The sequence below is a fragment of the Andrographis paniculata genome, unplaced genomic scaffold (assembly GCF_009805555.1).
Source record: "Andrographis paniculata isolate CXL003 unplaced genomic scaffold, ASM980555v1 Contig32END, whole genome shotgun sequence".
NCBI lineage: Eukaryota > Viridiplantae > Streptophyta > Magnoliopsida > Lamiales > Acanthaceae > Andrographis > Andrographis paniculata.
Window position 1 is genome coordinate 6,521,386 of NW_026137565.1, and position 13,590 is coordinate 6,534,975.

At 40.1% G+C, this 13,590-nt stretch overlaps 4 protein-coding genes across 11 annotated transcripts; 1 reads left to right on the top strand and 3 right to left on the bottom strand.

Moving 5' to 3' along the window:
• Positions 1-335: 335 nt before the first annotated feature.
• LOC127247576 (protein DETOXIFICATION 40-like) lies at positions 336-4,823 on the top strand. Of its 7 annotated transcripts, none has more exons than XM_051269482.1 (8): positions 337-689; positions 771-1,402; positions 1,525-1,581; positions 1,692-1,930; positions 2,520-2,638; positions 2,755-2,841; positions 2,962-3,067; positions 4,660-4,823. In XM_051269482.1, the coding sequence occupies exons 1-7, from the start codon at positions 360-362 to the stop codon at positions 3,037-3,039; spliced, it is 1,542 nt and encodes a 513-aa protein (XP_051125439.1). In that variant the 5' UTR covers positions 337-359; the 3' UTR covers positions 3,040-3,067; positions 4,660-4,823. The 7 variants fall into 7 exon arrangements, 5 of the variants coding, with proteins under 5 accessions (XP_051125442.1, XP_051125439.1, XP_051125441.1 ...); XM_051269484.1 differs by having other exon boundaries at positions 4,694-4,823; XM_051269483.1 differs by lacking the exon at positions 4,660-4,823 and adding an exon at positions 3,265-3,470.
• On the bottom strand, positions 3,869-9,656 carry LOC127247575 (heat shock 70 kDa protein 16). Of its 2 annotated transcripts, XM_051269480.1 has the most exons (10): positions 9,431-9,656; positions 7,890-9,337; positions 7,069-7,281; positions 6,643-6,738; positions 6,453-6,548; positions 5,679-5,879; positions 5,264-5,410; positions 5,059-5,187; positions 4,821-4,951; positions 3,869-4,438 (listed from the first exon to the last, which is right to left on the bottom strand). In XM_051269480.1, exons 2-10 carry the CDS (start codon positions 9,057-9,059, stop codon positions 4,387-4,389), a joined length of 2,235 nt encoding a protein of 744 aa, XP_051125437.1. In that variant the 5' UTR covers positions 9,060-9,337; positions 9,431-9,656; the 3' UTR covers positions 3,869-4,386. The 2 variants fall into 2 exon arrangements, with proteins under 2 accessions (XP_051125437.1, XP_051125436.1); XM_051269479.1 differs by lacking the exon at positions 9,431-9,656 and having other exon boundaries at positions 7,890-9,424.
• A 321-nt stretch (positions 9,657-9,977) lies between these two features.
• LOC127247298 (uncharacterized) lies at positions 9,978-11,303 on the bottom strand. Its single transcript, XM_051269096.1, has 2 exons — positions 10,796-11,303; positions 9,978-10,524 (listed from the first exon to the last, which is right to left on the bottom strand). Exons 1-2 carry the CDS (start codon positions 10,821-10,823, stop codon positions 10,172-10,174), a joined length of 381 nt encoding a protein of 126 aa, XP_051125053.1. The 5' UTR covers positions 10,824-11,303; the 3' UTR covers positions 9,978-10,171.
• Positions 11,304-11,406: 103 nt separating this feature from the next.
• On the bottom strand, positions 11,407-13,537 carry LOC127247290 (UPF0051 protein ABCI8, chloroplastic). Its single transcript, XM_051269086.1, has 2 exons — positions 11,993-13,537; positions 11,407-11,884 (listed from the first exon to the last, which is right to left on the bottom strand). Exons 1-2 carry the CDS (start codon positions 13,412-13,414, stop codon positions 11,666-11,668), a joined length of 1,641 nt encoding a protein of 546 aa, XP_051125043.1. The 5' UTR covers positions 13,415-13,537; the 3' UTR covers positions 11,407-11,665.
• Positions 13,538-13,590: the final 53 nt, after the last annotated feature.

Sequence of the window (13,590 nt, forward strand, 5' to 3'; positions counted from 1 at the left end):
AAACATTTGAATTATAGGACTGTTTCAAACATATCATATAAACTAAAAAACATTTGAATCATAGGACTATTTCACGTCTGCTAATTGGAGATATCAGCACTTTACTATTACTTTTAATATAAATGCTCCTTTTCAAAATGATAATTATTTTCGAAATTTTATTCAGTAATATTTTCTTCATAGTTTAAGATATATATATATATATATATCTTTAAATATTTTATAGTATATAATTATTATTTTATATAAATAATTAAGTTTTTAAATAATAAATTTGCCGACAATGATACGCTACTAATCGTTTGTAAGGAATAAATAGGCACGTGGTCTTGTTGCTTAGCTTATAGACAATTCGTTATATGCCCGGCGGGAATGCGAGCTTGCATTGCATATTTGCAATGGAGAGCTCTGCTTCCGGGGATCGAAGCAATCCACCACTTCTTCACTCCTATGACCTCGAGACCGTCCTTTCCGACGCCGATTTGCCATGCTTGAAGCGCTTTACCAAAGCCTTATGCCTCGAGTTAAAACTCCTCTCCAAATTTGCAGGTCCTGCAGTTATGGTGTACTTGATCAACTATGCGCTGTCTCTCTCCGCTCGTATCTTTTCCGGTCATCTTGGCAATCTCGAGTTCGCCGCCTCCTCTCTCGGCAATCAAGGCATCCAGTTATTCGCTTACGGTCTCCTCGTGAGTAGTCACACTCTTTACTCTACGTTTAATTCCGCGTCGGAAAATTCTGCTATCACATTACTTTGATGGCACTCGCAGTTGGGCATGGCGAGCGCCGTGGAAACGCTCTGCGGTCAGGCATACGGCGCAGGTCGGTACGAAATGCTCGGTGTGTATTTGCAACGCGCCACCGTGGTGCTGATGATTTTCAGCCTCCCGATCGCTGTGGTTTACGCGCTATCGAGACAGCTCCTGCTTTTTATCGGTGAATCGGAGGAGGTTGCCACGCCGGCGTCGGTTTACGTGTACGGCCTGATTCCGCAGGTATTTGCGTACGCAGTGTATTTTCCAACTCAGAAATTTCTCCAGGCGCAGAGCGTCGTTGCACCGAGCGCGCTGATTTCACTGGCGACGTTGGGAGTGCACCTGTTGGTCAGCTGGATCGTTGTGTACAGGATGGGGATGGGATTGCTGGGTGTGGCGTTGGTAGTGAGCCTGTCATGGTGGATAATTGTTGCAGGGCAGTGCGTGTACGTCGTGAAAAGCCAAAAATGTAAGGACACGTGGACTGGGTTCAAATCGGAGGCTCTGACCGGTCTTTGGGAGTTTGTGAAGTTATCTATGGCTTCAGCGGTTATGCTGTGCTTAGAGGCGTGGTACTTCCAGGTGCTCGTTTTGATTGCCGGATTGCTGGAGAACCCTGAGCTCTCCTTGGATGCACTTACTGCGTGGTAAATCATATGTCTTACGTCTGAGGTCAAATTCGTTTATGGATTCAGATCAGATGGAGAAAAACCTGTTGAAAAATAAATAAAGCATCGCATATGTTTTGAGATCTCATTTGTTTCTGCAGCATGGCAGTCAATGGGATGTTGTTTGTGATCTCAATCGGATTCAATGCAGCCGCTAGGTTAGACTTCCCTTTTCCGCATTGTGTATACTTCTGTAGTTCTTCATAAAATCATAATAATTCTAGCTAAAAATTCGTATTAGAAACTTACAATTCATCTGAATATGCAGTGTGAGAGTTGGGAACGAGATAGGAGCAGGGCATCCGAAATCGGCAGCTTTCTCAGTAGTGGTAGTGAATGTAGTGTCCTTCATGGTGGCGGTGGCAGTGGCGATCATTGTATTATCGCAGCGACACGTCATAAGTTACATGTTCACCGGAGGGGAAAGAGTGGCCACCGCTGTGTCTGACCTTTGTCCATTCCTAGCTGCAACCCTCATTCTCAACGGCGTTCAACCAGTTTTGTCCGGTAAGTCTCCTTAATTCAAATTACAAATACTGATACTATCAACTTCAAGTAGATACTACTATCAATGCTCACAGCATTTTGCAATGCTAAATTTTGTGTGGTTTTATTTCCAGTTTTGTTTATACAATATACCGATGAAAAGTGATTCCATTGCATCCACTTTGTGCAATACTTAATTAGATTGGTTGTGGTGAAGAGAACTTACTCTTGTGAAACATAATAATCGATTGGTTATCTGAATATGTAGCAGCTGGCTTGGTTTTTCGGTTAGCATTTGGCCTGGTAGGCTTGGTTTTTCGGTTAGCATTTGGCCTGGTATTGTTGACAACACAAATGCTATGGCCTACGCCTATTATCATGCGTAAATTTTACTACACTTCATCTATAGCATTAAAGGGGGTTTTGTGAAATTTACTACATTTGTTGACACAGTAGCCTACTCCGCATTAATGCGGGTTTCTTCCACTCTCACGGCATTAAGAACTTCTTTGTATGCGGGCCCAGCTAGCATCTAAGTATTTTCTGAGAGTTCTGAACATTTGGTAATATTAGCAACTGTGATTTGAAATGTATTTTGATTATCTTGAAGGGGTGGCCGTTGGCTGCGGGTGGCAGTCATTTGTGGCATACATTAATGTAGGATGTTACTATTTAGTGGGAATTCCATTAGGTTGCCTTCTCGGCTTCAAGTTCAACCTTGGTGTCAAGGTGAGAATTCCACGGGTCTTGACTGACATTTAAAATGTGTCTTACAATCAACTAGTGCTTTACTGCAAGTAGCAATTCAAAACTGGCGCTTGACAACTACTGCCCTATGCTTGCAGGGAATTTGGTCGGGCATGATAGGAGGAACACTGATGCAAACTCTAATCTTGCTTTGGAGAACATGCCGAACAGACTGGAATAAAGAGGTCTGCCTTTGCTGAGCATGGACAGTATATTTAACATGTTATATATTTGGGAAATTGTGTAATAATACCAAGACACTTTAGATTTATGATCCAAAATAACAACTTGGATTCTGATTCTAGGTGGAGAAGGCAAGGGAGCGTTTGGACAAGAGGGCAACCAGTAAAGAGCCTCTTCTCAAAGACTACAGCAAAGGCTAAAAAAGAAATGAGGAGTCTCTGATGAACGGTAATAAACTAACACTATATCAATCCAGTATGAGTCCGTAATGGTTTTTACATTCTAGATATTATTACTCGGTTATTACTACATTAATATTGCTTATTGCAACCCCCTAGATGCTCTCTCTCTCACAAAAAGTTAGGACTTGTACATCAGTACTGTTCTGTCCTCATCTTTACCTTTTGGTATTGGATTTGGCACAGGATCACCGGAATCGGCTTTTGCCAGTCCCATCACCCAATGTGATATATAATGTATATATATATACACTACATTTGATGGGGCTGGGTGGGCTGAAAGAAAATGGGGCTGGTGATCCCCTCCCATTGGATTTACAGATAATTTGAGAATACTCTCCGGGATATTAAGTTACTTCAAATTACTACGAGCTTATCTAGTGTGCAATAGAATGCAAAGTCACCAATCAACATTCAAGAAAAGATATCTGAACTTTAATGTACAACAGTACATAAAGAAAGATGCACAATAATAGTCAATAGTTGTAAGTGCAACGCTATCAAGAAATAGACATGCCAAATATGCTATTAATGTAGTACATATCAATAGTCCTAAATTACTAATAGTCAATAGTTGTAAGTGCCATGCCAAATATGCTATTAATGATAGTACATATCAATAGTCCTAAATTCCTAATACTGACCTCAAATCACAATATAGCTCCAAAGTCTGACAAGGCAAAGACTTGAAGGTAATCACTTGGTATTCCTAAACTAAATAGTAACACTACTAATTCCACTTAATCAGAACATTTTGATATCATAAGTATTTCTAGGATTTTATAACTAATAAAAAGTAACACTGTTTGTTATTGCATTAAGAATACTATAGAGGAAGAGAGGAATCACAGTATTTTAATCATTTTTTAGATCATGGAAAACATGAGATATAATTCTCAAGTGTTGGCTGCGAAAAGAGTCCTAAAGAACCATGAGGAAAATTAAAAAATGAAAAACAGAGTGGGGAAATATAGATGTCTGGAATAAATGCTAGTGAGTCTTCTTGAAGGCTCCCCAACAAAAGAGGCTACAAAAGGGGGTGGGGAATCAATTATATTAGCCGTGTGCTTGCTTCATGTATGGGATGATGTCAATTGGCAGGCATTTCTAACCAGTAATATTAAGGGAGAACTTACAGAAGGTGCAGATAGTGATAGCACCGAGTCTAAAAGACATAGCCACCTCAACGAATTGTTTAAGTTCCCGAGTATGACTTTTGGCATCAAATTCTTTCTTGCACAGACACCAAGTGTGTCTCAGTCAACTTCCATGTCATCCGATCTTATTTCTGGTATCGGATTCCCTAGCTCACTCAGTTTGGCGGCCAGGAAACTTAGGCTCTGTTGCATTCCTGCACACCCTGAAAAGAAATTTCCAAATGTGAATAGAACTGAGATAAACAAGAAAAGTTGAAACCATGAATTTAAACTGATCGAATGTAAAGCAAAAGTCTTGTGTTGATGTTGAAATAAAATCTAGTGATCTATTGTTCACATGAGCTTAATAATAACCTTATATTAGGGTCCTTCCTGAAGCCTTCGGGGAATTATTCAAAATATAGGTAACTAACAAATGTTTCAGGTACCTACCTCTATGGGATAAATGATGCCTGCAGAGTGGATCTACCAACAATGGGGCAACTTTTATTGTATAATCTCAGTTGGAAAATAGGATTAAGCATTAGATTAGATGAAAATTGGTAACCACTTTTGCATAATAAATGCATGGGCTGGCAGACATACTCTTCGAATTCCTCGGCTTTCTTCTTTATGTCTTCGAACTTTATTATAGGATCTGCAGTTTTAGGTAGAAAATCTTGTTGTCCCATTTTCTCTTGTAACCATTGCTCTACTTTATTGCATTCTCCATTAATCTCCAAACATCAAAATCAGCATATGTTAGGTCACATCTTCTCAAGCATCACCTGAACAGATACTTTCTAAGATTAATCTAAACAAATTGATGCAGAAAGGACCATACTGCATTCTTTTCCTTTTGGGGGAGTGATTCTGCTGCCTTCCGAAACTCCATTATGCGATTTAGTAGCTTTCTGGTGGCCCTCGCCCTTTCTTCTTCGTCCTTGTATCGATTTTCAATTGGATCCAACATCTATATAAACATAACAAATAATCAAAACAGGAGGTATTGAATTCAAGATGTAACCAAGCTAAATAATCTAAAGAACCTTCTTCAAACTCTGTAGTTTCTCGGTATAAACATGTTCGGTTTCATCATCTCCATCTTCATATAGCCACTCCTCAGTTTGCTGCAAACTGCTGGATATTCCTTCTTTTTCAGAATCAGAAGCAAAGCTCCGGTATGCATTGAAAAGCTGTTTCGAATGTGTATCAAATATATTTAAATAGATGAAACTATACCAGAAGCAGGAGACAAAAGTGTGCAGAAAACTAAAAAGCTTGTTAAAAGCAGAATAACACCAAAAACAAAATAAAGAAGACTTGTCCCATCCTAATTCCAAGCTATTGTTGAATCTAAGTAAGTAATTAAACAATGTTAAGGCAAGAAAAGAGATGCATAAAAATCATGTGCAATACTACAGCATGCAGATAAAATTCCAAAGCCAAATATACAAAATTGACCTTATTTCGGGTTTCATATACATAAGCCTCGAGTGCATTTTTCTTATCTTTGGTCCTCTCCATTTTCACATCCTGCTGCGCCAACTGAAGCTCTTTTTCTTTGGCTTGGGAGAGATCACCTTGTGTCATTCCACCGTACATGACCTCATCAATATATATGTCCTGCCTTCTCATAGCCTTTAGCCTTCTGATTTCAGGATTCTGATAAATTAGATCGAATGATTTCAAGGCTCAGACAAAGTAGATCGAATGTGTTCATAATTACACAGCTAAGGAGAACCTAAAGGCCTGCCAACATTATAGCAAAATTTTGAAACAGGAGTATTGACTCTGCTGATGGAATCAATAAAAAATGCAGAGTAAAATCACAGTGCTGAAGCACAAAAACCCCTATTGCTGATAAAAGGTGAAAAAATAGAAAAGCATATGGTGATGATAGTGAACAATTTTAAGAGTGCACATAGTCATACTTCTTCAGTATCAAGAAGCTTCTATGAACTACTCATTGTGACATTTATAATGCGAAAAGATATAGAATTCTATGGATAATCATGAATACACATCACTAGAAACAACTTCCATTTCGACTTGTTATGGGATCATTTGACATTAATAGAACTGAATTATCATCTTATGTAGGAAACAATGACCACTGTATCAGACAAGACAAAACACTTTGAAACTGGAAATTAAGTGGTAGCTAATTGCCAATCAATCCTAAACAGACCAGTTTCTCTCAGGAATATAATCCAAAAGATGCCTAATAGGACTTACTAAGCCATTGGCTTTGCTAGAACTTTGCTCCAGACTTTCAGAAACAGTGTCTCTACTGTTATCTACAGTAGAATCATCAACTTGATCATCCACCAACTGCCAAGATGCAATTCAGTAGTTATACCACATTTACCACCATAATGTCAAAGTTCCTACCGTGATATATGAATAAAATATCAAATTTACTCACAGAGGCAGAATCAATGGTAACAATACCATGGAGATCAACAATAACTTTAATTTTGATCTTCATTTTTTCACCATGTGGAACTCTGAATGGTCCCATCTGCAAATGGAGGGAGCACATATATAAAGTTATACAAACACACATAATCAGTACAGTCTCAAGATATATAATTCAAAGAAAAATTTCCATTAAACTCGGAATTTTACAGAAATCAAATAGCATAGAGCTTTATGTAAAAGTAAAAGCTAAATGTTTTTCCAACCGATTTTTGTCCATGATTGCTAAGGTTGAGAGAGAGAGAGAGAAACCTTGTTAGTAGCTAGAAGCAAGCAAAGGCAAAAACAAGGAAATAAAAAGCACTTGTGTTGTGAATTTCTGCATCTAGAAGTACTAAACAACAGTTTGAATAATCTATAAAATGATGCATACCTTGAAAGAACTAATTTTTGTAGATGCACCTGGAGGCAATTCCTCCTCATTAGAGTAAAAGGCTTCCATCTGAAATATATCATTTCTGTACAACGTAAGCATTTTGATACTCGGAAAAGCACTTCCTCTCGGAAACAACACTCCATCTGCAAATGAAGAGACTGGCCCTTCATCTAATGCAAATGCCATTGAGAACGGCAAGCAGTCCCGCACCTGAAAATGAAAGGGGCAAATAATTTTTACCAATTTTTCAATGAAAAGGAAAATAAATCGTAGAGGGTCCTGAAAGGAGTTTTCTCTACCTCTTTGATATAGCATATAAAATATGAAGTTATGCAACATTAGAAATTCCATTTGGAGCATGATAGATTGATAATGTTTCAGAACATGGACATATTGACAATAGAACTCCTACCTTTGTAAGTAGCTTGATAGCCTACTTTGTGTATCCAATAAATTGAATAATAGCAAATCCGCATCTTCAATATCTCATTCAGAAAGTTCAGTTACATCACTCTATACTGAGCACATGTAGATGCAATATTCGAGGTAAAAATAACGATACTCTTGTCCTCTTAAGAGTCAAATGCTTGCAAGAAAACGCTTCACAAGCAATCAATGGGACATGTTATCTATCCTCGCAAGATTGTTAATTATACAGTTTTTACATAATATATACACACAATTACAAACATACACAATCCATAACTAGTCCCCTGGAAAAGGGATAATTATACGAAACAGAAAAATGTACAAAGAATAAGTAGATCCAGAGAATATCGACAAAAATAATTTACAGGATATGAAAGCCAGAGACAAACCTCATAATCCCGCACTCGGAATGTGGGGCTAAACATAGCAGATTGAACAGCACAACCAAGAGCCACACACTCACTTGCATTGAGTTTCCGGCTCGGTTCTCTACGAAAAAGTGAACTTAAAATCTTTGTAATGGCAGGAATTCGAGAGCCTGAACCAACAAGTTCCACAGAATGAATCTTCTCAGCTGTCAGGCCAGAGTCAAGCAAAGCCTTACGGCACGGAATGCTTATTCTTTCTAATAATGCAGAAGACAATTTCTCAAAATCGTCTCTCTTAATGAATCCTTTAACATCTTTCTCTTCCATCAAGCACTCGACATTAAGGGGGGCCTCTGGGTTAGCACTCAAAACCTTCTTCAGCTTTTCGCACGCTGCTCTGAGCCTTATAGAAGCCTTTGCACTAGAATAGACATCGATATTATACTGCTCCCTAAACAGAGCAGCAAAATGTTTAAACAGAACTTCATCAAAGTCCCTTCCTCCTAAGCTGCTGTCAAAAGCATGGGACAATACCTTCATTCGTCCAGACTCAAATGACACAACAGCAACTTGTGTGTCACAGTGGCCAACATCCACAAACACAACATTCGTCGCACCCTTCTTTGAAAAATCTGTCTTGTAGATACCGTAGCCCAAACCAATTGCAGTACAATCATGCATCAGCCTCAAAGGCTTCAACCCTGCAATCTCTGCAGCGTGCAAATACGCACGCCTCTGGAAAGCTGTAAAATAAACAGGTATACCAATTACACAACTGGTAATCTGTGTCTTAAGATTGTTTTCCGCAATCTGTTTTAAATGTCCGAGCAACATGGCCATGATCTGTACTGGGGTAAATGTTTGTTTTTCTCCCAAGTATTCGAGATGAATCTTGATTCCACCATCAGGTCCCTCGGATGCCTCGAATGGGAGTGATCTCAGGTCATTCTGAACACTGGCTTCACTAAATTTCCTCCCAATTAGTCTCTTGACCTGAGATATTGTCGATTTCAGGTGCATTGTTGCAGAGGCTGCGCCGGCGGCGCCTATAAACCTCTGCTTTTCACCAAATGAAACCACAGCTGGATTTTCCCTTTTCGACTCATCATTTAACAAGACATCAATCCCACGTTCTTGAGCAGCTGCTATTACACAGTTCTCATTTCCAATGTCAAACCCCACTACACTCATCTCATCAATCTAAGGAAAACAATCTCAAAAACTTCAACAACAGATTGATTACTCAGTATTCAACATCAAAACCAAAGATTCAAAGCCTAAAAGGAAAACAAGGTATTTACGTACATGATGATTTCATACATTCAAGATGAACTGAATAAAACAGCATAGGCAGAGCTAGACTGAACCCTGATTACGTAACAATCAGGGGATACATTTGAGATAAGAACATCGAAAGATACCTCCTCTTGTTTGTTTTTGATAGACCATCAGGATCGAAACCCTAAATCCTGGAGAGATGCAAGGAATGGCCGATTGAGAAAATTCCCCGGATTTGTCGAAAATTCAGAGAAGAAAATGTAATACTATTATATATATCTCACCAATCACCATTGAAGAGTTCTCGAACAATATGAACTTCACCAATGCTTAGATAACCCATGGAAAATTTCCACACTTGCCATTGCTAAGGCCCAAAACGAAATATGTCCTAACGGGCCATCGAAATTGCGTAAATCTCTTGGGGCCACTGCAGCTGTGTTGCTGTTCGTGAAGCACAATGTGAAGTGCTTTTTAGCAGCTTGAATAATGACGATTCAGACAAAAGCATCCATCGAAGGAAAAAAGTTTCCAAGATTGGATCTTTGACTGTATTTAATTTGCGTACGGCCGGCCAAATGTTGGGTAGATCTTCTTTTATTATTTCGAGGGCAAGGCCCACATCTTTGAAAGAATGCTACACAGACACAGGACAACCCTTTCGTGCCAAGCATTAAAGCACATCCATCTATCTGTCTGTCTGTCTGTTTTCTTTCTATGTCCATTTAGGTTGTTTTCATAGATTAATCATCATCCGTTGTAGTCATGCAAACTATGATCTCTAATAGCCATGGCTAATGATGGTGGATTGAATGGAATTTGAAGTGTTGGTGAATTAAACTTGTCTTCTTCACTTCAGAGTTCAGACAGTAGCCATTGATTGGTTAACATAAACAAGGCTATGGCCACACAAATGCCACCCTTCCTTTGTGACAAAAAAAACACCCAAAACAGAACATTAACAAAATGAGTGATCCGATCCAATCCAATCCAATACAAAAAGGATTTAACTAACTAACTAAGACTCAAGAACAGACAGATGGTGCAGGGAGAGTCCTGACATGTCTGGCAGGCAACAAGCTCGTCTTGCAAGACCTGAACACACAAGAAACGTGCTTGCACAAGTCCATCTTGGCAGAAAACACTGCTGATGTCAGACGTTTGAGTCTCTTCCCAATCTTGATCCTCAATTTTGAGATCTTCACCCTCAGCCACGACGGCCGCCGCCGCCGCCTCCCGGCTTGATCAGCCCTCTGCATAGACTTGTAGATCAAGAACTGTGCCCGCCTGTGCTGTGCTTCCTCAGGATCCTCATTATCCACTCTCGAGTATCCATACGATGATCTGTTCATCGCAGCCATTCCTTCCCTTCCCTTCCCTGTCAAGATATGAAATTGATTGATTAAGTAAGGGAGGATATATGGAAACTGTGGTTTGGTGCTGTATTTATAGTAAAGTCTGTCCAGTGATTAATAAGAAACTCGTGAGCTGGCAATGGGGCCGGCTACTGTGACGTATAATTCAATAAACTACTCAGTGGATTCGTGGGGAAGGTGATGAGGTTTTTGAGTTCAATAATTTCATAAATTATTGATTCAATAATAATGATTAGAAAAAAGAAAAATCAATGCTGGCCATCAGTTGGTTACCAGGGCAGCCATTTTCCTGACACTGCATGTGTGGGTGGGGGATTTATCATCAGCTGGGTAATAATCTCACATAGGCCATTAATGATGGAGATGGAGCAGTAGTTATGTGGAGAAGAGAACAGCAAAGATGTGTTTTAAGTTTTTTACAGGACACCATCGTCATCGTCGGTGAGGACTGAGGAGGACAATTATTTTTATTTACTGCTGCATTTGGCTGTGACTTCTGACGACAACCTGAAGTGCGACCACGCTTTTAAATAGAAGTCAACTAAAACAGCAGATGAGTGGCCCCTGTCGTTCTCCCCTCACTGACTGCAAGATTCTCATTTTTTAATAATGTTGTGATGGCGATGACTCTAATGGTCGAAAGTCAAACACCAAAATTTCGTACGGCTATGATTTCAAGATGTAGCAATGCCAATTGGGGGCATTCTTGTTTTTTTCCCCTTTCTCATGGGGACACCAAGAGCCACCGCCACCAACAGTGCCGGCCATGGCTGACGGCTTTTGATTGTCATTAAGGTTTTTTTGTCTAAGGAGACCGACAGCCAACCGGCGCTGGAACAAGGTGACCTGTTTTTTTACAGACCCCTTTTGTTATAACTTAGGTGTGAAAATTAGACATCTGTTATTAAGAATAATAATCACACGGCGTTCCATAAAAACGTGTACATAGTACAGACAACAAAGCTAAGTGTAGCTTATTAGGAAGATGAAATGCATACCGAACATTTACAGATAGTAAAGCTGAGCTATATGAAGAGTGTAAGAGATGGTCGATGTTTGGATTTTCTTGGACGATACAACAAAAACCGATATGATATGTCGAGAGATTTACAGAGCTTTGGTGCTTTATCTGTGTGCGAGAATCTAACCGACAGATCCTTCCAGCTTCAAACTCATGAGCTGGTTCACCTCTGCACCGAATTCATCTGGAAGTTCGTTGAAAACATCGCGGCAAAACCCAGATATCATAGCAGCCATAGCTTTTTCATAATCGATGCCCCTTTGCTGGAAATAGAACAGCTGATCTTCGCCGATTTTGGAGGTCGTGGCCTCATGCTCGATCCGGGATGTCGGGTTTTTGGTCTGTAGGTAGAACAAGAAGAGTCAAATGACTAATATAGTTTTAAGCGAAATACATCGAAAATAAAGTCATGTATATTCCTTATAAAAAGTATGTTCAAAGATATTTACCTGAATGTAAGGATAAGTATTCGCAGCAGCATTGTTTCCGATTAGCATCGAATCACACTGCGAGGAGTTTCGAGCATTGTCTGCACCAGACATCATTTGGACAAGACCTCTGTAACAATTTCTCGAATGTCCGGCAGAAATCCCCTTAGAGATAATCCTACTCCTAGTGTTCTTGCCCTTGTGAATCATCTTCGTTCCCGTGTCAGCCTGCTGGTAGTTATTAGTGAGCGCCACAGAATAAAACTCGCCGACAGATTCATCGCCCTCCAAAACAACACTCGGGTACTTCCACGTAATAGCCGATCCAGTCTCCACTTGTGTCCACGAAATCTTCGATTGAGAACCAGCACATAGTCCCCTCTTGGTAACAAAATTGTATATCCCTCCTTTCCCATTCTCATCCCCTGCATACCAATTCTGAACAGTCGAATACTTAATCTCGGCCCCGGCATGGCAATAAAGCTCGACCACTGCGGCGTGCAACTGGTTGGTATCGTAAGAAGGAGCCGTGCAGCCCTCCAAGTACTCCACAAAGCTCCCTTCATCAGCGACTATCAAGGTCCTCTCGAACTGCCCGGTCTCCATCGCATTTATCCTAAAATAAGTCGATATTTGCATCGGACATTTGGTGTTCTTCGGAATGTACACAAATGAACCATCACTAAACACGGCCGAGTTCAAAGCAGCATAGTAATTATCATCTGCAGGAACAACCCTGCCCAAATACTTCCTCACTAATTCAGGGTACTCCCGAATGGCCTCCGAAATCGAACAAAAGATAACCCCTGCCTTCTCCAAAGTTTTTCTATGTGTAGTAGCAATGGAAACGCTGTCTAGAACAGCATCAACAGCTACGTTAGCTAATCTGTTCCTTTCGTTCAAAGGAACCCCCAATTTATCAAAATACCTAATTAGCTCAGGATCAGCTTCATCGAGGCTATTCAAAGTAGGTTTCTTTTTGGGCTCTGAATAATAGCAAATATCTTGAAAATTAATTTTGGGATACTTGTTATCTGACCATGTTGGTTCTTTCATTTTGACGAATTTAGCGTAAGATTTTAACCTGAACTCCAGCATCCAATCCGGCTCGTTCTTCCGTGAAGAAATTAACCGCATCGTCTCCTCGGATAGCCCCTTCGGAATCGAAAACGAGTCGATTTCTTGATTGAATCCCCATTTGTAGTCCCGCTTCAAGAACTTCTGGAGTGGGTCGTCGTCTTCCGACGAGGGCTTCTTATCCGGAGCGTCGATGGTGGTCTTCGGCTCATAGCTGACGTCTGCCCTGATCCTGAAGGAAGTTTTCGAATTAGGGTTTCGAAAATTTGGGAATTTGGAGGCGGCGTGAAATAGAGAGCCTTTGGTGAGCTCAGAAACAGGCTGCGGCGAGAAAGGTAAGATTCCGTTGGCTAGAAGAGATGCCATAGCTTCAAGAATTTGGTGCAATTGAAGACGAAGATGGAAATTTCATCAAATTTATATGGGATTTCTTGAAATGTCTGATCTGAGAGTACCCAAAAATGCCAGCGACCTCTTTTCTGTGGCTAGCGGGTGCTGATTTCTGAGCAATTCACGTGCTTGCCACGCGCCCAATAGAAAAT